Below are 25,328 nucleotides of genomic sequence, written 5' to 3'. Positions count from 1 at the left end.
ATTTTAAATGCTCATCATTTATTAAAAAGGTTTAAGTACACATAATTCTGTTTAAGATGAAAAAATCTAAATGTGTATAGATGTATACAGTGTTTTATAGGCTTGTAAACATTCATGTTTTATGATTATATATTTTTATACAGAAACAAAACTGAGCATTTTTGATGCTAAATCCATTGGGTAAAAGTTTATAGGAAGACAGGATTTGCACAGTCTCAATTTATCACCCAAATATGATTATAAAGTTAAAAAGATAGCTTTACAATGGATAAATCTGGTCAATACTACCTAACTAAATTGATCACCACTAATGGGACAAACTGACATATGTCTATTAATGTACTGTAATCTGAAGAACACATTACCAAAAATGTTTAATCTGAATCCAAGAATGAGAAAATAATAGACAAAATCAAATCAGATTAAGGATCACTCTGTAAAACCAGCCTCAAACTCATCAAAAATGCTAGTGTCATAAAAGACAAAAAAAAAGAAAAAAAAAAAAAAAGAACTCATCCATTTTATTGAAAAGTAAATAGAAATGATAACAAAAAGCAGTGTAAGGTCCTTGTCTGATTCCTAGATCAAAAATAAAACTTATAAAGGACATGATTGGGAAAATTAGGGAAACTTTAAATATGAACTATGTATGTTAAATATATATGTTAAAATGGGCTTCCCTGGTGGCTCAGCCGATAAACAATCTGCCTGCAATGTGGGAGACCTGGGTTCGATCCCTGGGTTGGGAAGATCCCCTGGAGAAGGGAACGGCTATCCACTCTAGTATTCTCGCCTAGAGAATTTCATGGACTATATAGTCCACGGGGTCACAGAGTCAGACACGACTGAGCAACTTTCACTACTCACCATATATGTTAAATAATACTATTGTATTAGAGTTATATTTCTTTTTTAAATTGGAGTTTAATTGCTTTAAAGTGTCTCATTAGTTTCTGCTGTTCAGAGTGAATCAGCTATATGTATACATAAATATCCCCTTCCTCTTGGACCTCCCTCCCACCCCCATCCCATCCATCTAGGTCATCACAGAGCACCAAGTGAGATCTCTATTTCTTCCCTGCAAATGGGTTCATCTATACCATCTTAGTTAAATTTCTTTGGTGTGATGATATGGTTATTTGGAGACTGTTTTGTACATAGAAGATACATGTTAAAGTATTTAGAGTGAAGTGTCTTACAAGCAGCTCACTTTCAAAATGGTTGGATGGCATCACTGACTCAGTGGACAGGAGTCTGAGCAAACTCCCAGAGATAGTGAAAGACAGGAAAGCCTGATGTGCTACAGTCCATGGGGCCAAAAAGAGTCAGACACAACTTAGCAATTGAACTCAATGGACAGGAATTTGAGCAAACTCCCAGAGATAGTGAAGGACAGGGAAGCCTGGTGTGCTACAGTCCATGGGGCCAAAGAGAGTCAGACATGACTTAGCAATTGAACAACTTTCAAATTGTTCAGAAAAAACATTGAATGATGGAACTAAAGCAAATATGGCGAAACGTTAATAAGTGGTAAATCTAGGTGAAACATATATAAAAGTTCATGGTACTACTTTTCTGTAGCTTGAAACTTTTGTAAATATTTTGAGAAAAATAAAACTAAATGAAATTATCCTCTGAATTCTTTATTTCATATACCCATTTCATCAACACTGAAATACAGGTTTAACATACCTGTACTTACTCTTTTTAAAGATTTAAAATATGATATGTTGAACAAATGTTACAAATTATAATCAAAATTTATGACAAAGTACTTTATGAATAAGACAAAGGAATTAAAAATTATGTTAAATGTCCTGTGTAAATACAAAATAAGAATAAAGGCTATTGGTGGCATTAATATGCAGATTGGGTTTTCTCTATCTTAATTTCTCTGCTTCCCTCCCGCTTAAAATCATAAAAGGATTCATTATAAATTGGAAGTACAGAATTTTTAGAAAATCATTGGATGATGGGTTGTATGATTCTCTTTACAGGTACAGTTTACTCTTCAGCAATCTGTAAGCCATTGAAAGTGTAACTCCATAGCCAATGAAAAAAGCCAAAGCGCGATTTGGCTGGGGAAGGGGTGTCAAATACGCAATCGTGTGGTAGATTCGTGCTCCGACAAAGAGTCTGAAGTGCAGGATGGCTGTAGAGAGGTCTGGACCACTCAAGGAATACAGAAGGCCAATACCAAGAAATGGCACGATGTTTTCAAGGTCATTCAAGTGGGCTCTGTGGAAAAAAAGATGACTTGTAAAACCCTAATTTCAAAATCAGCAGAAATATATTCACTTTCCCCTCTCTTCTGAAACTAAATAGAAGTGTTAATGGATCTTCAACATGCAAAGTAAGATTCATTTTATTTCTCTCAAATTCCCTTGCTTCCCTATCCACTTGGCTGTTATTTAGAATGACTCATTATTTTGTTTCTTTTATTTTCAGTGTATCTCAATATATAAGAAAGAAGGCTTTTTGCACTTCCAAGAATATCAAAAGTGCGTCTACATAATAAAACTCCCATCATTTTTATACATATAAAATATTTTTTTCTTCTGAGGTCTGTACAACAGCAATTCAAGATTCCTCTTATAAAAATTCTTCCCAAAAGCAGAAAATCCTTTGGGTTAGTATCGTTCTTAAGACTCCCCTCACTTGTGCTAGGATGCAAAATGGTCACTGATACCACCCTTGCCCATTCACCCAAGCCACTAGGTTACCAGAAATCAATTTACCAATCTTAATATCAAGAATTCCATTTTCTCTACATACAGATTACAGAATATATAACTAGCCTTTCAAACATGGGAAAAATGTCAGCCAACCTATCCTAAAATTACAAAAGGAATTAGTTAGTAGTGATGGGGCAAAATATACACAAACATGATAGACAATAATAAAGGGAAAGGCATACATCCTAGATCTGAATTTCATACCACAGCTAGAAAACAGAAAGCATGGCTTAGACACAGCTTTTTCTCCAATTCATGGCACCTCTGGCTACGATGGTGAACACAAGACACGTCAATTACTGACAGGATTTTTTTTTAATATAAAGTGTGTGTTTGTAAAAAATATATATATTTATAAATATATTTATAAAGTACTTAATTCTCAAATCTGGTAACCCTGTTCTAGTTTCCACAGTTAAAAACTTCTTAAGAATCTAGACTATAAATTGAGATTTTGATAGAACTTGTAAGCTATTGATCAGATCAGATCAGTCGCTCAGTCATGTCCGACTCTTTGCAACCCCATGAATCGCAGCACGCCAGGCCTCCCTGTCCATCACCAACTCCCGGAGTTCACTCAGACTCACGTCCATTGAGTCAGTGATGCCATCCAGCCATCTCATCCTCTGTCGTCCCCTTCTCCTCTTGCCCCCAATCCCTCCCAGCATCAGAGTCTTTTTCAATGAGTCAACTCTTCACATGAGGTGGCCAAAGTACTGGACTTTCAGCTTTAGCATCAGTCCTTCCAAAGAAATCCCAGGGCTGATCTCCTTCAGAATGGACTGGTTGGATCTCCTTGCAGTCCAAGGGACTCTCAAGAGTCTTCTCCAACACCACAGTTCAAAAGCATCAATTCTTCGGCGCTCAGCCTTCTTTCACAGTCCAACTCTCACATCCATACATGACCACAGGAAAAACCATAGCCTTGACTAGATGAAACTTTGTTGGCAAAGTAATGTCTCTGCTTTTCAATATGCTATCTAGGTTGGTCATAATTTTCCTTCCAAGGAGTAAGCGTCTTTTAATTTCATGGCTGGAGTCACCATCTGTAGTGATTTTGGAGCCCAGAAAAATAAAGTCTGACACTGTTTCCACTGTTTCCCCATCTATTTCCCATGAAGTGGTGGGACCGGATGCCATGATCTTCGTTTTCTGAATGTTGAGCTTTAAGCCAACTTTTTCACTCTCCACTTTCACCTTCATCAAGAGGCTTTTGAGTTCCTCTTCACTCTCTGCCATAAGGGGTGGTGTCATCTGCATATCTAAATTTATTGATATTCCTCCTGGCAACCTTGATTCCAGTTTGTGTTTCTTCCAGTCCAGCGTTTCTCATGATGTACTCTGCATATAAGTTAAATAAACAGGGTGACAATATACAGCCTTGATGAACTCCTTTTCCTATTTGGAACCAATCTGTTGTTCCCCGTCCAGTTCTAACTGTTGCTTCCTGACCTGCATACAAATTTCTCAAGAGGCAGGTCAGGTGGTCTGGTATTCCCATCTCTTTCAGAATTTTCCACAGTTTATTGTGATCCACACAGTCAAAGGCTTTGGCATAGTCAATACAGCAGAAATAGATGTTTTTCTGGAACTCTCTTGCTTTTTCTATGATCCAGCAGATGTTGGCAATTTGATCTCTGGTTCCTCTGCCTTTTCTAAAACCAGCTTGAACATCTGGAAGTTCACGGTTCACATATTGCTGAAGCCTGGCTTGGAGAATTTTGAGCATTACTTTACTAGCGTGTGAGATGAGTGCAACTGTGTGGTAGTTTGAGCATTCTTTGGCATTGCCTTTCTTTGGGATTGGAATGAAAACTGACCTTTTCCAGTCCTGTAGCCACTGCTGAGTTTTCCAAATTTGCTGGCATATTGAGTGCAGCACTTTCACAGCATCATCTTTCAGGATTTGGAATATCCCAGCGGCGGCCGGGAGGAGAAACCCACGCCCGAGGCCAGGGGCAGCGACCAGAGGAGTTACCCCGCGTCCAAGGTCAAAAGCGGCCGCCGGGAGGAGATACCCCACGCCCCAAGCCTGAGGCCAGGGGTGACGGGCGGGAGGAGCTACCCAACGCCCCTAAGCCCGAGGCCAAGGGCCACGGCGGAGAGGAGCAACCGCACGACAGAGGCCAGGGGCGGTGGCCGGGAGGACCAACCCCACGTCCAAGGAGCCGTGGCTGCGCGGGCGCAGGAGGGCCTTGAGGAGCTATCCCACATTGAAGGTCAGGAAGGGCGGCGGTGAGGATATACCCTTAGTCCAAGGTAAGGAGCAATGGCTGCGCTTTGCTGGAGCAGCCGTGAAGATACCCCACGCCCGAGGTAAGAAAAACCCAAGTTATTGATACATATTTCAAAATGAAAGATAGAGACCTGGGTTCAATCCCTGGGTTGGGAAGATCCCCTGGAGAAGGGAAAGGCTACCCATTCTAGTATTCTGGCCTGGAGAATTCCATAGACTATGCAGTGCATGGGGTGGCAAAGAGTCCATTGACTGGACTGAAATTCGACTGAGCGAATTTCACTTTTTTCGATTCATGGGGTTGCAAAGAGTCGGACAGGACTGAGCGACTGATCTGATCTGATCTGATCTGAAAGATCACCATTATCATCTCCTTTCCTTTCTCTTGTAGATTATCTCTAAGTTCTCCTGACAAACAGAATAACAACATAAAGGCATGCAGAAGGTAACAGTAACTTAGATACATAACAATTTTGAAAGATTTAAATAAACAACCACATGTTCCTAAATAAAGCCAAGACAGAAAGGGTATGAGTATTCTTGTTCCCTCTGTTTTATGGAACAACCCAAGGGTTACTGAAAGCGAGGTGGGCAAGAAAGGGCAGAAACACTATTTTCTACTAAAGATGAGCTCACATCACCAATTACATCAAGGGTATTTGTTTGGATCCTTTGAATTCTCCTGCCGGACCACAGATATTTCTTCACCTCCCATCTAGGCCATGTTACTTTTCTCCTTTACCACATTCTAAAAGGACAGACATTTTTAAAGTTGAGAAAGAACCTATAATGATGAGACCATGTAGAAATCTGTTTGCGCTCAGTTGCTCAGTTGTGTCCAACTCTTTGTGACCCCACGGACTGCAGCCTGTCCATGGATCCTCTGTCCATGGGATTCTCCAGGCAAGAATGCAGGAGTGGGTTGCCATTTCCTCCTCCAAGGGATCTTCCTGACCCAGGGATCGAACCTGTGTCTCTTATGTCTCCTGCACTGGCAGGCAGATTCTTTACCACTGCACTGCCTGGGAAGCCCCAAGTCTATATTAAGCAATTGACAAATAGAATACAGTGTGAAAACAGAGAAGAAAGTCAAGGAAAATTAGGGGTAAATAGCTCCAGTGGTGGGGCTTTGGGGAAGGAAATTCAAGGGCAGGGGTTCCTTGGAACTTACTGGCCTCTCCATTTTTTCTGGCCTCCCTCTATTTTTTTCATTCAGTTCTTTTTCCTTGTCCTCAACCCTCAAAATGGCCTCACAGTATTCCTCACTGTTCTAGTAAGGCCGGTTTTCAATAGAGCCTCACACTGTGTTAATTTACGCCATCTTATATGCTCTTCTTTTTTAATTTTATTTTTTAACTTTTTATTTTATATCGGAGTCTAGCCGATTTACAATGTTGTGATAGTTTCAGGTGGACAGCAAAGAGACCCAGCCATACATATACATGTATTCATTCTCCCCCAGACTCCCCTCCCATCCAGGCTGCCACATAATATCGAGCAGAGTTCCCTGTGCTCTACAGCAGGTCCTTGCTGGTTATCCTTTCTAAATATAACAGTGTGTACCTGTCGATCACTCTTCCTTTTAGACCCCACCGCAGACACACCCTCTCCCGATGAGCATCTGCTGTAGTTCAGTATCACCTTCCCACTGTAACCCTTTCTCTACTCAAACAACAGAAAGCATCCTAAAGGGGAAGCTTCCTTCATTTCTGTGTCATTCCTAGATGGCTACCAAAATCTAGTAGCAGATGGACATCCACCTTTATGAGCACTTTCTACCAGGGTCTGTTACTTCCTCTCCATCATCCCATGTTCCCATGTCCTTTCTCTTTTGGGCAGATGCCCCTTGGTGCAAGCTTGTTCTGGACTGACCTTAACTCCAGCCCTGCTCTGCGCTCAAGATGCTTCAGTCAGATCAGAACCACTCGGATCTCAGCATCGCCCTGACCTAAACCAGAGTTGCTATACATCATTGAGAACTGTCAGGGGGTGGCCAACCGCAAAAGGAGCTTCACACCAGACCAGCTGACTCCTTTCTCTTACGCAAAGCTCTTTATGCTCAGCATGTAGCAGTATGTTCAAGTTCCTGCAAAGAAATTTTTCCAAACTCCCATGTTCTCTCATCTCCTTTTTTCCTTCCAAATCCTAACATTCTTCAACTTCTTCCCTTATGAAATATTCCCAAAGACCCTAGGAAGTTATATTTGTATCCTACTACTTAACATCTAATGAGAGATAGCTTTATATCATTCTTTAAGTACCACATGCACGTTAGTCTGCTTTTCAGTGGAAAAGTTATAGACCCCTCAAGGGCAGGGAGTCAGTCTTAAAGCCATTTTATAGCATTCCAATAAAAGGAGTGACAGTGAGACACACAGTAATCCCTCAATAAATGCTTCATTCATGCATTGGAGCCAGAAAGGAATCATCTAGCTTTAAGTTTTATCCCATCCTCCACTTCCTTCAAGAATTCCCAGTGAGTGTCAACTGGACCCCACTGAAAAGTCTCAATAAAGAGGTATTCTCTATTGAGAGACAGAAGTAGGGGCTGAGAAGGGAGAGTGGAAGGCATCTAAAATCCCCAAATTAAACTTCACTGAAGGTAGCTTATTCGAAACATCTCTTCCTAAGTACTAAAACCCTTTTTTTTTCTCTTTTAAATGTTTCACCTTATTTCTTCAGCTGCCCTGGTTTTTATCTTGTTGTAAGGAATGTACATGGGACTTCCCAGGTAGCTCAGTGGTAAAGAATTCACCTGTCAATGCAGGAGATGCAAAAGACGTGGGTTTGATCCCTCGGTCAGGAAGATCCCCAGGAGTAGAAAATGGCAACCCGCTCCAGTATTCTTGCCTGGAAAAACCCATGGACAGAGGACCCTGACAGGCTGCAGCCCATGGGGCTGCAAAGAGTTGACATGACAGAGCGACTAAGTGTGCGTGTGTGTGCACGCATGCACACGCATGCACACACACACACATGGGCAATGTATATAGTCTTGAATTCTTTCTAGAACAATATGGGATAGGATTAAATAAATGCATAACGTAAAAGGCTTTCTAATCATTATTGATTTCCATATGCCCAAAATATAAATAACTTACTTTAGGCTACTTATCTTGACATTTCAACACATATTACTTTATATTTTTAATTAAGGGTCCCATATGTGTAGTGTATATTTTCTCAATATTGCATGCCTAAAAGCATAACTTTCATGCCCTTTGTAGCCAAATTCAGTCCCTGTCACCAAAATATGCTAATAGAAACAACTTGATAATTACAAATAGAAGTAATGAAAAAGAAAAATTCTAGGTTAAAAATGGAGAGGGGAGATTGTGGGAACTTTTATTCTGAAAAGTATCTCCAAAAGTGATTTAGTAAATCACTTTGTTAACAGAACTGATCTGATCTCAAAAAATACACCTGGAAACTAGAAGCTTCTCTTTCCTGGAGATTCTTTCTTGCCACATTGAAAAGCCAGTGTCTGATCACCAGGGGGCGCTGTACACACAGTCCCTGCACCTCCTCAAGGGCACTCACTCCTTTCACAACTAAGGGCAATTGTTGTCACTAAATTTTATTTGTTGTTCACAATCTGATGAGAAGGTCAGCTTGGATAATGGCTTTCTCCTCTAGAAATACCATCCCATGGGCAAGGAGAGACAGAAGTAGGGGCTGAGAAGGGAGAGTGGAAGGCATCTAAAATCCCCAAATACTATTTCTTTAGCTAAGCTTTCATGGGCATACTGTGGTCCATGGAGTCACAAAGTCAGACACATCTGACTTAGCCACCGAACTTAGCCACCGAACAATCTGAACAACAACACGAGTGTAAAGAGAGAAGTTCAGGAGCCCCCTGTGCCACCATCTTGACTGACCTCCCCACTGAAGAATTTCCTCTACTGAGATTCTATTGCCAATCCATCTTTCTAACACGAGAAACACTGAAGTTACGTGCCATCTTCATTTAGTGTTTTCTACTGCACACCTACACTGTGGTGTAATTCTAGACACATTTCACAGGATAAGCAAAATTATATAAAATTAAAGAAGCGGTGAGGAGTTTTCACAGCCATACTTAAACATTTAGATATTTAGTTTTCTGATGAATAGTTAAGATAGGAAACACCATGAATATATTTGACTACACTTCTAAAATTTGGTGAGTATAAATAGATAATGAAATGGAGACTGAAAAAAAAATTTACTTCTCTAATTCAGGTATCAGCTGCAGCATCTAATCCCTTTAGAATCAAGATCATATTTGCCTTTTCACTTTTGATTTTCTGGAAAGTCTGAAGCCCCTCCAAAGATTTCTGCAGATTCCCTTATGGTATATAGTCTCAAGATTAACTTAGTCTTCAATCCTGCATTTGTGCACATCTTCATATTCTTCTTTTGATATAAACTTGGCTCTTTCCTCAACTTTCTCAATAAATCAGTTAGAAAATGTGGATTAAGATTTGTTATTGTTTAGTCATTAAGTCACTTGCATGCATTAAAAGCTAAGTTGTTATCAACTTAAAATAGACTATTACTAATATAAAACAAGATGTTTTACATAAGACTCAGGGTAACCACCAAGTAAAAACTCATAGTAGATACACAAAAGATAAAAGGAAAGCAATCAAAGCTTACCCTTAGAGAAAAATCACCAAATCACAATGAAAGAGAAAGGAACAAAGGAATTCCAAAACAACGAAGAAAAAAATTAACAAAATGGCAATAAGTACAAGAAGTGAAGTGAAAGCGTTAGTCACTCAGTCATGTCTGACTCTTGGTGACCCCATGGACTGTAGCCCACCAGGCCCCTCTGTCCTGGGAATTCTGCAGGCAAGAACACTGGAGTGCGTAGCCATTGTCTTCTCCAGGGGATCTTCCCAACTTAGGGATCAAACTCAGGACCCCTGCATTGCATTCAGATTCTTTACCATCTGGGCCACCAGGGAAGCATCAGAAATTACTTTAAATCAAAATGGGCTAACTTCTCCAATCAAATAAGAATGAGTGAACAGACAAAAATAAGACAAGACCTAACAATATGCTGCCTATGAAGAGTTAAAGTCATACATAGACACAAGGTGAAGGAGTAGAAAAAGATATTCCATGCAAAAGGAAGCCAAAAGAAAGCTGAAAAATCTATACTTATATCAAAACAAACTGTAACAAGAGACAAAAAAGTTCATTATATAATGATAAAGGGGATCAAGGCATTAAGAGGACATAACATTGGTAAATATATATGCACCCAACATAGGAAACTTTAATATATAAAGCAAACAGTAACGGATCTGAAAGAGAAATAACAATACCATAATTATAGAGGACTTCAATATCTCATTTTCAACAATGGATAGATCATCTAGAAAGATCACTTAGATCAGATGGACCTAAAAGACATTTATAGAACTTTACATCCAACAGCAACAGAATATACATTCTTCCCAGGCACACATAGAACATTCTCCAATATAGATCATATCTTAAACCAAAAAGCAAGTCTTAATAAATTTAAGAAGTGCAAAATCAAGCATTTATTCCAACCACAACAATATGAAACTAGAAATCAATTACAAAAAGAAAACTGGAAAATTCACAAACAAGTCAAAGAAAAAAGAGAAATCAATACTATCTTGAGACAGATAAAGATAGAAACAGAACATACCAAACTCATGAGGACTCAGCAAAGGAAATCTAAGAATGAAGTTTATAGTGATAAACGCCCACATTTAAGAAAAAAATCTCAAATGAACAACCTAACCTGACGTATCAAGAAACTAAAAGAAGAAAACCAAACTAAGCCCAAAATTAGTAAAGGAAAGAAACAACAAAGATCAGAATAGACATAAAGGAAATAGAAACTAAAAATACAATAGAAAAAAATCAATGAAACGAAGAGCTGATTTTTTGGAAGGATAAAATAGACTAACTTTATTGCTGTTGCTGTTTAGTCACTAAGCTGTACCCGACCCTTTGAGTCCCCATGGACTGTAGCCCAGCAGGTTCCTCTGTCCATGGGATCTCCAAGGGAAGAATACTGGAGTGGGTTGCCATTTCCTTCTCCAGGGGATCTTCCCGACCCAGGGATTGAACCTGTCTTCTGCTTGGCAACTGGATTCTTTTCCACTAAGTCACCTGGGGAAGACAAACTTTAAAATAGCATCAAAAAGAATAAAATGCTTAGGAATAAACTTAAAGAGGGGAAGAGCTATATACTAAAAACCATAACATACTGATGAAAGAAATAGAAGAAATATAAATAAATGGAAAGATATTCTCTCGTCATGGACTGGAAAAATTGTTAACACTGTTAAAATGTCCACACAACCCAGAGTAATCTACAGATTCAATGTACTCCCTCTCAAAATCCCAACGGCATTTTTTGAGAATTTTTTTTAAAAGTCCACAAATTTGTGTGAAACCACAAATGACCCTGAATATCCAAGCAATCTTGAGCAATAAAAACAAAGCTGGAGACTTCACACTTCCCGATTTCAAACTACATTACAAAGCTATAGACAACAAGTCAGTATTTTTTTGGCATAAAAGCAGACTCACAGATCAATGGAACAGAATAGAGAACCCAAAAATAAACTCAGGCATGTATACTCAATTTTTTACACAGAAGCCAAGAATACACAGCAGGAAAGGGCAGCCTCTGCAGTAAATTGTGTCAGGAAAACTAGATTTCCACATGCAAAAGAAACTGAACCCTATCTTATACCATACACAAAAATCAACTCAAAAATGAATTAAAGACTTGAACATAAGACCTGAAACCATAAAATTTCTAGAGGCAATATAAAGGTTATAAGCTCTTTGACACTGGTCTTGGCAATGATATCTTTGAATTTGACACCAAAAGCAAAAAAAAAAAAAAATAAACAAGTGGGACTACATCAAATCAAAAAGCTCCTGCTCAGCAAAAGAAGCCATCAACAAAATTGAAAGGCAAGTTATGTAATGGGAAAAAATATTTGCAAACCTCATATCTGATAAGCAGTTAATATTAAAAATATATAAGGAACTCACAATTTCATAGCCCCAAACTAATAGATAAATAAAATAATCCAATTAAAAAAGGGAGACCCAAATAGCCATTTTTCCAAAGAAGACATCCAAATGGCCAAGAGGTACATGAAAAGGTACTCACCATCACTAATCAGCTGGGTAAATGCAAATCAAAACTAAAATGTGTTATCACATTACACCTATTAAGATGGCTACTGTGAAAAAGGCAAGAGGTAGCAAATACTTGCCAGAATATGGAGAAAAGAGAACTCTTCTACATTGCTGCCAGGAATGTAAACCAGTACAGCCACTATGGAGAACAGTTTGGAAGGTCCTCCCTGGTGACTTAGATGTTAAAAAAATCTGCCTGCAATGCGAGAGACTTGTGTTCGATCCCTGGGTTGGGAAGATACCTGGAGGAGAGCATGGCAGCCCACTCCAGTATTCTTGACTGGAGAATCCTCATAGACAGAGGTGCCTCACGGGCTACAGTCCATGGGGTCACAAAGAGTTGGACACAACTGAGCAACTAAGCACAGCACAGCATAGCACAGAACTTACCTACCATTATCCCAAAAAGATCAGAATATTATTCGGTCTTAAAAAAAAAAAAAGGAAATCTTGTCATTTGGATGAACCTGGAGGACATTATGGTGAATGAAATCACTAAGACAGAGAAAGACAAATATTGTATGGTATTATTTATAAATGGAATCTACGAAAAGGAAAAAAGGCTGAACTCATAAGAACAGAAAGTAGTCGTTGCCAGGGGATAGGGGTTGGGGGAAATCTGGAGAGGTTGAGAAAATAGTACTAAGTGTCAGTTATAAGATGAACAAGGTCTGAGGATCTAAAGGATAACACACTGACTATAGCAGATAACACTGTTATTGTGTAACTGTGTAACTGAAAGCTGGGGCTTCCCAGGCGCCACTGTGGTAAAGAAACGGCTTGCCAATGCAGGAGATGCGAGAGATGCGAGTGCAATACCTGGGTCGGGAAGATCCCATGGAGTAGGAAATGGCAACCCTCTCCAGTATTCTTGACTGGAAAATTCCATGGACAGAGGAGGCTGGCGGGTTAAGAGTCCAGGGGGCCACAAAAGAGTCAGACATTACTGAGCAAGTGAGCACATAGCACATATAACTGAAAGTTGCTATGAGAGCAGAATTTAAATGTTCTCACCAAAAGAGAGGGGAGGAGAGATGAAATCTGAGAGGTGATGGAAGTGTTAATTAATGAAATTCATTAATTAATGTCAATTAATTCAATGGAAGGACTCCTTAGAAACATATATGTGTATCAAATGACATTGTACACTGCAAATTGTACACTTACAATTTTGTCAATTAAGCTTCAGTAAAGATGAAAGAAAAAGTTTGTAATTTACATCACTTTATGACAAGGATTAAGAAATATACCTTCAGAACTAGAATTGAATGTGCTTTTAAAATAAGTTTATTAGTGGTATCACTAGGAAGCTGGGTAGATGGTATCTTGGCTTTTTGCTTTTCATTGTTCACTGAATTCTCTGTACATTAAATATAATATCTACAAAGGAGGGAGAGAGAGAGATGATAGGTAGAGATTTCCCAAGTTCATACTTTCCATTTTATACAAAAATACCTAGTTCTTCAAACTTTTACCCAAGCTGACAGTCTCACCTCTGGAGAAAGAGGACAAAAACTGTAAGTATCTACCGTCCTCATTTCACCTCCTACCTGTCATTACTTTTGATAAATCCCTACACAGAACAAAGTCATTACCCCTAACAAAGTGCACAGAAAAGCTAAATTGGAAATACATGCAATCACAGTGATAGTTGGAAACTTCTAGATTGCTAATTTTCTATAATTATACACAGTAGGTAAAATGATTGACTTTTCTTTTTATTCAAGACCCCAACATCCTCACTTGACTCTGAGACCAACATCCTGTGATCAAATGAGTCATTTCAGGAGACACTGGTTTACCTTCGAACACGTTCCACCCTGTCATCTGTCCGAAGATACTTCTTGGCATTTTCTCCTTTGCCGAAGCCCGCGCAGTCTTCTGGGTTGGCAAAAACCTATTCCAAATACCAAGAAAAAAACAAACCTATTTCAAATACCAAATAACATGGGGCGGGGGGGTACTCTACCTGATATTCATATTTTATCAGAAGAAATACAGGCATCCAAGTTGGTCATTGTGAAAAAAAAATTTGGGAGCTATAGATCAAACCCAGTGCTAGGAGAAAGAATGTGGATTCTCAGGTAGCTTAGTGGTAAAGAATCTGCATGCCAACATAAGAGACACAGAAAATGCAGGTTTGATCCCTGGGTCCAGAAGATCCCCTGGAGGAGGAAATGGCAACCCACTCCAGTATTCTTGCCTGGGAAATCCCATGAACAGAGGAGCCTGGCAGGCTACAGTCCATAAGGTAGCAGAAAGTTGGACACAACTGAGCACATACACACAGGAGAAAGCATCTCTCTTAAAACCTGAATTTTTAATAACAGTGTAAAAAATTTTTAAAGAGAAGCATAAATAAGAACTTAAATAAAAACCAATAAATAAAAACAGTGAAAAGGCAGCAAAACCAGAAAAAAGTATAATTCTGAGTCCTCATTAAAATAATAAAAAGTTATTATTGTGGTGAACTGGCATTTAATAGTAATGTTGATGCACTTTTCCTGAAGAACATTATTTCCAACTGATTGGCTCATATGAAAGTCATAAGTTTATTTGCCAAAGATACCAGAGAACAGGCATGCAGCATAAAAGAGTGGGGAGAGGTAAAGTGTTTTGTACTTTGTTAGGATATGTGTGCCTCTTTTTCCTCTGAATTAACTAAAACTTTAGGTTGAACAATCCAGTGAAATATAAGAAGCTGAATTGCATTCCGATAAACACCAAGCACATGTTCCAGGGCATATTTGTACATAGTCCTTCCTGTCATTATTATGCTCTTTGAAATGATTTCCCTATTCCCTGAAACTTGAAACATGCATTTAAAAATACTTATGTTCCACTATTTAATGATTTATAATAAAGAAAAACACGAACTATAAAATTAGCCTTAATTTAAGCTGAGAAACTTCATAAATATTATAGTATTTTTCTTAATACGACATGAGCATTTATTTCAGATAAAGATGTTGAGGAGAACTGATCAGCTCTTGAGGGCAGATCTGTCTGTCTGGTTCTGAAATAAATGCATGGCACATACTGGATGTTCAATAAAGAGATTTTGAGTAAGTAAATAATGTATTACAACGGAAAGTGCTTGAAATAGGAGTTTAAACCAATCTGAATTTGAATCTCAGCCTCAGCCTTGGTTGGTGTGTAATCTTGGGAAAACTACTGAACCACTCTGATTTTGATTTCCTCATCCATAAAATGGGAAGAGTAATGCTCATCTCACAGGATAATGCTAACAATTATGTAAAATGCTTCCATGACCTGGCACACAGAGTGTCACGGTGCCTAGCATAGATCACTGGCACTTCACAAATTCGAATTCCCTTCCCCTTTTCTTCTAAGACAAGCAACATTTCTGCTGTCCTTGACGTCACAGTTTTCTAGAGGATAGTGAGGATCTGGTGGTTGCTCGTTTAGTCTCTCAGCTGTGTCTGACTCTTTTGAGACCACCATGGACCATAGTCCACCAGGCTCCTCTGTCCATGGGATTTCCCAGGCAAGAATACTGGAGTGGGTTGCCATTTCCTGCTCCAGGGGACTTCCTGACTCAGGGATCAAATCCTTATTTCTTATGTCTCCTGCACTGGCAGGTGGATTCTTTACCACTGAGTTAAGACCCGGTAGTAGCAGCCACTTTATAGCCAAGAGGTTTACCCGTGTGGATATGTGCCCCATTAAAATGCAAACATCATTGGGAAGGAATGATACCTCAAGACAGTAATAAGGAAATACCTTAGGGAGGACTATGACTTCTAAATAAAGCAAGGCTCTGGAGGACAGAAACTCAGGACTGGGACCAAGAGAGAGAAATGATGTTTTCCAGAAAGAAGCTGGTGAACGGGCACAGGAGTCACACCAGTAAAAACCATCTAACTGTGTAGCTTTGCTTTACCCATGTCACTGTTGTCACAAAACCAACTGGCATACAGGTTGCGTGCTCAGTCACTCAGTCGTGTCCGACTTTTTCGAGACCCCATGGACTGCAGCCTGCCAGGTTCCTCTGTCCATGGGATTCTGTAGGCTAGAATACTGGAGTGGGTTGCTATTTTCTCCTCCAGGGATCTGCCTAGACCACGGGCTGAATCCATGTCTCTTGCATCTCCTGCACTGCAGGTGGATTCTTTTCTACTGAGCCATCAGGGAAGCTCTACCCCTCTATATGGGTTATGTGTTTCAAAACTTTCTACCACCTTCCCCAAGCCTCCATTAAAAAAAAAATTGTTATAATGCTGGGTAGAAATACTATTCACTTAAGAAATCATAACAACACAGAATTCAAATGCCTTGTCCCAATCATAGAGACTCTCTTGATAACAATAAGAACTTAATTCTGTGCCCTAAGGCATATCCCTGATCTGTAATAGAGCTGAAAACATCAATTCACTGTCTAGAAAGTGACTATTTTCTAAGCTCTAGTTAGCAAAATTAACTTCAATATCACAAAGTTTCCTTGAAAAATCTGATACTTCAGAAATCTCATATGCTAACTGAACAATAAAAACAAACAACCATTTACTGATTTCTGGGAGAAACTACCTATTCTGTAAATATATCAGAACCACTTGAACTAAATGACTGCATATTCATTTACAGTATTAAACAATATGCCACTGGGTTTCACAAAAAAAAAAAAAAAAGAAAATTGCTTTCCAGAATCCCAACTGTTAAAATACTGCCTCCCATGTCTTACCTTTCTTGTCAGTCTATAGAATGCAGTTGCAGTGCTCATAAACATCATTTTTGAAAGCACAATTGTCGTGTAGGAGGCAAAGGCCATGAATACTTCATTCTCCATTAGCTGCGAAAGGTTGGCCATTTTTTTGATTTTGGTCTGGAATGTTTAAAAGATTTTAGATAAGATAGGAAAAAACAGACATAAATACCCCCAAATAACTTGATGGTCACTTGGTGTCCTTATACTACAGTATTAACCACATTGTTCTTGAAAATATTTTGAGTTATTTGAAGAAAAAATAATCATTTAGATTTTTTTTAATGAATAGTATCATGGTTTTTTTTTTAGTTCTTTTTTTTTCCATTTTAATCATTTATTTAAGTTACTCTTTTTATGTAAGTCAAGAAGTACAAATAGTCTTTGCTCTTATCCATGGTGTTCTTTTTTTTTATTTTGTTTTTATTAGAGTATAGCTGCTTTACTCTTGCCTGGAAAATCCCATGGACAGAGGAGCCTGGTAGGCTACAGTCCATGGGGTTGCTAAGAGTTGGACTCGACTGAGCGACTTCACTTTCACTTTTCACTTTCATGCATTGGAGAAGGAAATGGCAAGCCACTCTGGTGTTCTGGCTTGGAGAATCCCAGGGACAGGGGAGCCTGGTGGGTTGCCATCTGTGGGGTCACACAGAGTCGGACACAACTGAAGCGATTTAGCAGCAGCAGCAGCAGCTGCTGCTTTACAATGTCGTATTAATTTCTGCTGCTGCTGCTGCTAAAGCGCTTCAGTCGTGTCCAACTCTGTGCGACCCCATAGAGGGCAGCCCACCAGGCTCCCCCGTCCCTGGGATTCTCCAGGCAAGAGTACTGGAGTGGGTTTCCATTGCCTTCTCCGGTATTAATTTCTAGTGTACAGCAAAGTGAATCAGCTATACCTATTCATACAGCCACTCTTTTTTTGGATTCCCTTCCCATTTAGGTCACAACTAAGCACTAAGTAGAGTTCCCTGTGCTGTAGAGTAGGCTCTCATTCATTAGTCATCTATTTTATACATAGTATCAATAGCGTATATATGTCAGTCCTAATCTCCCAATTCATCTCACCCCCTCCCTGGTTTTTTCTGGTTCTATATTATTAAGCTTGAACATATCAAACAAGTACTGTGTGAAAATGAAAATATAGGGGTTATCACAAGCAAATATACATAGGTTAACTTCACTAAAGCTAGAATAAAATCATATTTTGCATCAAGATGAGCCACAAATTGGACACAAACCAGAATCCATGAATCTCTTTCAAAACATCAGACTATGTACATAGTAGTACCATTAATGTTTGAGTAGAAATGCCTAAGTTCTCATACATGCCCTTCTTTATAAATCCAGTTCACAACCTTTTGTCATTTCAGTGGTAATCAAGATCTCAGACTCCAGGATTTGAATTCCAGTCACATCATTTGGTTATTGTCTTTGCTTTAGAGATTTAGCCTCTGTGAACTGGATTTGTTCATTGGTAAGATAGGAATAGTTGTTGTTCAGCAGTTACTAACTCGTGTCCAACTCTGCAACCCCACGGACTGCAGCATGCCAGGCTTCCCTGTCCTTCACCATCTCCGGGAGTTTGCTCAAACTGAGGTACATTGCATCGGTGATGCTATCCAACCATCTCATCCTCTGTCCCCGCCATTTTCCTCCTGCCCTCAGTCTTTCCCAGCATCAGGGTCTTTTCCAATGAGTTGGCATCTCCCAACTTAGTGGGTTATTGTCAAGATTTAAGTGAGATAACATGTGGAACATACCTAGCACAGTGCCAGGCCCATGAAAACCCTCAATAAAGCTTATTATCTCCTTATCACGATCATCACGATCACCATGACCAGGGTCCTCATTCACACCAACACAAGTGAAGAGGGTGAAACAGGATAATGGAAACATAAAATAAAAGGCTTGCAAATGTGGGGGGAGAAATAAGCATTTATGATACTTTCATAGAAGGGACAAGGGGAGGAGGATTAGCTTTACAAAACTCTTCAAGTCACTTCATATTCTATATTTACTCCCATCGAAAAGCTGTCAAGAGTAAATGGAATGTAACTCCCTGAATCTAGAGTTGGAAGAGTAACTGGGGAAGTGCTCAGGAGGAGGAAGAAGGGGTGCACAGATGATACTCAAATCCAAGTGGGTAAGAATTTCGGAAAAAGCTCAAAGTCTGCACTATCTGACATTCTTTTTAACCTCCTCTGTTCTATGATCAGCCCCACTACTACACCTTCTCTTTCTTCCACATAAACACACATCTTTTATCATGAGTGCATATGTGCATGCATGCTAAGTCGCTTCAGTCATGTCCAGTTCTCTGCAACCCTATGGACTGTAGCCCACCAGGCTCCACTGTTCATGGGATTCTCCAGGCAAGAATACTGGAGTGGGTTGTTGTGCCCTTCTCCAGGAGATCTTCCCGACCCAGGGATCAAACCCGCGTCTCTTACGTCTCCTGTGTTGGCAGTTGGGTTCTTTGCTACTAGTGCCACCTGGGAAGCCCATCTTTTCTCATACCCAAGCTTAAACACCATTTTACTGGCTTAGCATGGAGTGTTGCCTCTTGCAGACATATCTGTTCCTGCCTTTAAAACTCAACCCCTGCATGCAACCTATTTAGAGAAATTATTCTAATCATTTTATCCATCTACCAAAAATCTATAAACCTATATATCTTTCCAGACTCTGCTACTGGTCATCCAGTTGTCTGTATGTTACTGTTGAATGTGACAAGTCTATATATATGTCTATATATATATAATACATATATATTTAACTTTATAAGACTTGGCTATATTATACCATGTACTTTATGTGCATTACCTTACATCATTTCTATAAGACTATAATCCTCATGAGTATATCTATTCTACAGATGAAAAAAAATGGAAATTAGAGATATTGAGCAGCCACACTGGGAGAAGAACCCAAGTCTCTGATCTCACATCTCATAAACCAACCACACTGCACTGTCTCCTTCAAGAGACTGCAAACTGCTTAATTCTGATTCAGCTAACATTGAGTGAATGCCTATCCTGCCCCTACCCTACACCTGCCCCAGTGCCAGCACCCATTCTACCAGTTATCTTCCTTCTTCTTCCAATTATACTACGAGGTAAGTATTAGTCCCATTTTGGAAATAAAAACCCAAAGCTTCCTAAGCAATCTCTAGTTTGAAAGGTAGGCTAAAAATAGCCTCCTTGGGTTCAGGCAAATAGAAATGTACAGTTAACCCTTGAACAACACAGATCTGAATCATGTGGATCTACTTATATTTGGATTTTTTTCGATACTAAATACCAGAGTGTTACACAATCAGTAGTTGGTTGAATCTGCAGATGCAGAGCCATGGATATAGAGGAACTGTGTATAAGGAGGGGGTGACTATAAGTTATACGTGGATTCTCACCTACCCATAGGATAGGTCCCCAACCCCCATGATGTTCAAAGATCAGCTGCATTTAGCTTAAACACTCACACACACACACACACACAGTAGCAAATTAATCCACCTCCACAGGTCAGTAGTCTTGAAAGCAAGTATGATAGATTCTGCCAGCTAAAGACTGTCACTTGCCATCTGATTCTATGAGAATCTTTATCATGCCCTGAAAGGAGTTCAGAGTTTATCTGAAAGAAGTCACCCTGTGTTCTAGGAAAACTGGCAAAACTGGCTTTCAGATAGTTAGACATTTTCCGGGAGAAACTTTTATGAGCCAGATTTATTGTATCTTCTCATACCTAGAAAAGCACTAAAATCATTAATGGAGACATCTATTCCTCATAACCAGCAGCAACCTTCTACCAAGATCTGGGTTTGACTGCACATACCCCCTTTACCAAATCATTTATATACTGACTTCTCCATCTACCTCTTTAGAGAAGTTCCTCAGCTTTAGAGAAGCTAGCTGAGGGGCTGTCTCCTGGCCTACAGTCCTCAGTAAGCCTCAACAAAAACTGAACTCATAGCTCTCACATTATGTTTTTTTCAGTCCACATTTCTCAGTGCAAGATAATATTATACTTTTAGTAACATTTTTAAAGTTTTTTTTTTTTTTTTTTTTTTTTGCTGTGGATTTTCTTCCCAACTGTTGCTGGGCAAAGAACCAGTTGTTAAAACACTGGTTCTGTTTTATGGGGCCCTTTTTTTTTTTTTGGCCACCAAGGCATGTGAGATCTTAGTGCCCCACCCCCGACAGGGATCAAACCCACACCCGCCTACATGGCAAAGTCTCAACCTCTAGACTGCCAGGAAGCCTTCACCCCTTGCTTTTTGCAACATTTAATGTATCTACTATTGTTCTAGTATGGGAGTGGGGAGGAGTCACCAATAAACTGCATTCTTCTTCACAGTACTGCTACTGCTAAATCACTTCAGTCGTGTCCGACTCTGTGCGACCCCATAGACGGCAGCCCACCAGGCTCCCTCGTCCCTGGGATTCTCCAGGCAAGAACATTGGAGTGGGTCGCCATTTCCTTCTCCAATGCATGAAAGTGAAAAGTGAAAGTGAAGTCGCTCAGTAGTGTCCGACCCTCAGCGACCCCATGGACTGCAGCCTTCCAGGCTCCTCCGTCCATGGGATTTCCGAGGCAAGAGTACTGGAGTGGGGTGCCATTGCCTTCTCCGACTTCACAGTGCACTTGGAGTAATTAGCTTAATAAGGAATCCCTAAATCCTATGTCTCTGGACAGACACAGCAGGGAGGTTAATTTAAAAAAAAAAAAAAACAAACAAGAAAAGTTTATCAAGTAGGAGGTGCTACCATCCAACCCTAGTTTTAAAAGTCAACAGGTTTTGGTAGGTCTTCACCAATGTTCTCAGAATGAAATGCATTTAGCAGTGAAAGAAAAGTTGAGAAGATGGTTTTCTCTCAGTAAACATGGGTATTGAAAGAGGAAAGAAAAGGTGGAAGACTTTCAGACTGTTGCTGGAAAAAGAACACAAAATCTTGAGCAGTTGGGGACAAAGGTCAACGGCAGGATTTTTTTTTTTTTTTTTCCCTCTAAATGTGAACAATGCACAAAGTGTACTTCACAGAGAGAATTTCTCAATCCCCAAGAATGTGGCTTAGCTCCTCCAGTCTGTGGTTTTGGGAGATGGCCAATACTGAGCTCCTGACACTGCACTCTGTGGGCCCACAAATCGCCTCTGAGGATGGACGTGATCCACTCCCAGCACATCTGAGGGTGGGGTAAGCAGAGCTAAAGGTAAGACATTAAGAAATAGGAGTAATTTATAGCATAAAACTAGGTGGCGCTAATCTAGACTTTTTTTTTCAAGGTTTATTTGTTGATAGCTGCCTTGAACTTGCACCATGCCATTGCACTGCACTCCAAAAAGAAGTTACTAGAAACTTTGTTCATGAAAGATCATCGAGAGAGGAGAGCGGTAGAGCAGTAATAATAATAATTCAGAAGTTAAAGTGTTCAGTGGTTTGAGTGGTCAAGGAATGCAGTAGAAATTTTCTAAGAAAAGTAAGCAGAGCAAAACATGAAACTTGGTGATGAGTTACAGAAATTATTCCAGTGATGAATTCTATTTGGACAGTGTGTTGTCCCTTTCATTGGTTGGCATAATAGAGAATATATGTACCTATCTCACCAGAGAAGGGGACTCAGTCACCTAATGTGGAGGGGGTGCCTTTACAAAGGACAAAGACAGGCTCCAGAACTAGATGTAGTGGATCCAATTCTGTCATTTACCAGCTGTGATTAACGAATCTTCCCTGCAACATGAGGTTAATAAAACCTCCTACCTCACAAAACTCTTGGGAGGATTAAGTGAATAGAGCATAAAGTGGGGAGTCTGGGAAAGAGTGGATGTGTGCCTATGAGTGGCTGGGTCCCTTCCCTGTTTGCCTGGAACTGTCACAGCATTGTTAATTGGCTATGCCGCGGTACAAAATAAAAAGTTTGAAATAAAAAAATGAAAAAAGAAAGGCAGTGGGATCTGGTAAGTGCTAGGTAAGTATTTGGTGAATAAATAAGCCCTTACCTTGGCACTGTTCTAAGCATTGAGGATACAATTTCAGAGTTTTCAAAGGCCATAGCATTATCTCTCTTGAGAACTTGGAGAAATTCAAGTAGTCAGAGCAAATATTCGTCTCTACCTTGAACATATAACGAAACTGAGACCCAGAGAGGTAGAATTAGTAATCTGACCCAAATTCACAGTGGAGGGCCCAAGACTGGAACCCAGTTTTCTCTAATATTGGACCTGTAGGCTATCCCCCATCAAGGAGAATTCTGGACTACCCTGGTCTTCTGGGGAATTCTTTCTGTCAAATCCCCTTCCTGTTTTATCCCCCTCACTCTCCCCCTAGAATCCCACCCCCACCCCTTATTGTCTATCACAGTTTAGTGACAGATACTATTAACTGAGAAATAGCCCACTTCTCTTTATAGACTCTTGGCCAAAAAGAGCAAAGTTCTCTTATTTATGGCGGCCTTTCTCCATCAATATTGTGCAACACATAGAAAATGTGAGCACACATTCCCATGGTCAGGACTCTGCGATTTCAGACCTTGTTAAAGCAACAGAACACTGCCCGTGAGATAAAGAGAAAAGACAGTTCAGTGGTCTCCTTGCTGTTTGTGAGTTCTAGAATTTATGGAAAAGACTGAGTGACTGCAGACATATCCCCCTATGCTTCAGGGCCCAGGTGTTCGGGGTGAGGGTGGGGGGAATGCTGCTGGGCTGTGGGGGGAGGGGGACTATGCTCAGGAAACTATGCTGACCTCCTTTTCTAGTCTCAGCATTAAAGAAACTCCACTCTCAAACCCTCAGAAAAACCGCCCCTGCCACAGAAAGTAATATGCAAATTTGGACTGATTTGCTATTTTTCAAAGATGGTCAACACACACACACACACAGGCCTCTTACTTTGGAAACTTCAGAAGACAGCAAAACTCAATACCAGCCTAATTCCCCAAGAACTCAAAAGGTGTGTCTTCTTTGGTATTCACAGCAGGCTAGGGCTCTGAGAACACTGGGCTGGCCTGGTTTAAAGCCTGTTAGCTGGGGGTCTGGACAAGTTTCCAAAGGCTATTCAATAATGTTTGATGACAGCCCACTTGGCACTTTCTTAGAGAGTAAACAGCAGAGGGAAAAGGAGAAAATAAAAAGTGGTGTCAGGACTACCAAAAGGGCTTGTGACTATTTCAAAGAACGCCGCAGCAGGGAGATAGAATCTGCAGGCACCCTGGCCCCCACCGCCCAAGTGCAGCAATGGCAGTCACAGATGAGGCCTTAACTCCCAGGGAAGGGCTCCTCTCTCCTCTACTCCTTCCACATGGCTTCCACCTCCAGACTGGGCTCCCCCCACCCACCCCCACAGTTGAGAACCTTCCCAAGGGGTTTGATCCTTAGCTTTCCAGTCAACTGACTGCTGCTGCTGCTGCTGCCAAGTTGCTTCAGTCATGTCTGACTCTGTGGTATCTAATTCATCTAATAGGATCTGATTCAGGTCATGCTGCACTTTGTTCATTATTACTATTATTTTTACCTTGCTGATGTTTCTCTGGCCTGTCAAAGTGAACCAAGAAAAGCAAGTTCTATCTTTCAGGCGATGCAAAGGCCAGTTTGTCCTGGATCTCAGAAGTTCTGCAGGATTTTACCCCCTTAGGATGAACAGAAGTTTCTTAAACTGCAGCCATTCCTCGATTGTTGTTACATGAGCTCACGTTTTACTCCCCCAAAGCTCAACTGGCGCCCTTTCCAAGTGGATGCTCCCTTGGCTTGAGAATTCAGAGTAGGTAAATCATCGCTTAAACACAAAAAGAATTATTCTCTCAAGTTTTAATCCTGGAGTTTGACAGTTTATCTACGGGGTTGGGGGGTAAAGGAACGAAACTCCCTTTTAAAAGTAGTGGATTGAAAAGCAAACTTTTAGCAGTTACTCTGTGCAAACAAGTTTCAGGTCGGCAGAGATACCCCAAGCCTGCACCTGCCACCCCGGCCCCCTTCCCGGCGCCACCCTCTCTCTTCTCACCCTCTACTTACACACCACTCCCGAGCAGGTGCTGTGAATCTGAGCAGGAGAAAGACCGCGAGCCGGTCCCAGAAGCGCGTCGCGCGGGAGCTGTGGGACTTTTCACTGCGCGGGGCTGGCGGGACACAGAGGCCACGCCCCCTCTGGTTAATTTCCTCTGCTTTTGGCTCCGGGTAGCTGAAAGCACTCGGGTCGACCTCGCCCAAACTCCTCCCCTAAGTCGCCTGATTTTTCTCTCTCGGAGTAACCGCCGCCCATCGGTTGCGCTTTCGGAACTCTTTCTTTTCCCCGCGGGCGGAAGCTCTCAACTGCAAAGGCCACTTGCTCGCTGCAGCGCCTGGGGACCTTTCAAGTTTATGCAGTTGCAATTTTTAAAGGTTTCAGTGTTGAAACCACTGAAAGCTTTAGAGAAGGTTTAAATCTAGGGGGCGGGGCAAGGAAGGAACCTGATTAGAAGTCGC

At 40.5% G+C, this 25,328-nt stretch overlaps 1 protein-coding gene across 1 annotated transcript; it reads right to left on the bottom strand.

The window, feature by feature from the left end:
• MGST1 (microsomal glutathione S-transferase 1) lies at positions 1–24,990 on the bottom strand. The gene is made up of 4 exons (XM_027541438.1): positions 24,879–24,990; positions 16,856–16,996; positions 13,956–14,050; positions 1–2,238 (listed from the first exon to the last, which is right to left on the bottom strand). The coding sequence occupies exons 2-4, from the start codon at positions 16,979–16,981 to the stop codon at positions 1,992–1,994; spliced, it is 468 nt and encodes a 155-aa protein (XP_027397239.1). The 5' UTR covers positions 16,982–16,996; positions 24,879–24,990; the 3' UTR covers positions 1–1,991.
• Between the last annotated feature and the right edge of the window lie 338 nt (positions 24,991–25,328).

Source organism: Bos indicus x Bos taurus, chromosome 5, assembly GCF_003369695.1.
Source record: "Bos indicus x Bos taurus breed Angus x Brahman F1 hybrid chromosome 5, Bos_hybrid_MaternalHap_v2.0, whole genome shotgun sequence".
Classification (NCBI taxonomy): Eukaryota; Metazoa; Chordata; class Mammalia; order Artiodactyla; family Bovidae; genus Bos; species Bos indicus x Bos taurus.
The sequence above is the reverse complement of the archived record's forward strand: the minus strand, read 5'-3'. Positions and strand labels throughout refer to the sequence as shown.

Excerpts from the sequence above, each read along its gene's own strand:
- MGST1 (XM_027541438.1), bottom strand. The coding sequence starts at position 16,981 with ATGGCCAACCTTTCGCAGCTAATGGAGAATGAAGTATTCATGGCCTTT. Across the intron at positions 14,051-16,855 it reads TCTATAGACTGACAAGAAAG|GTTTTTGCCAACCCAGAAGA; the intron begins GTAAGACATGGG and ends TATTTGGAATAG. Across the intron at positions 2,239-13,955 it reads AGGGTGGAACGTGTTCGAAG|AGCCCACTTGAATGACCTTG; the intron begins GTAAACCAGTGT and ends TTTTTTCCACAG.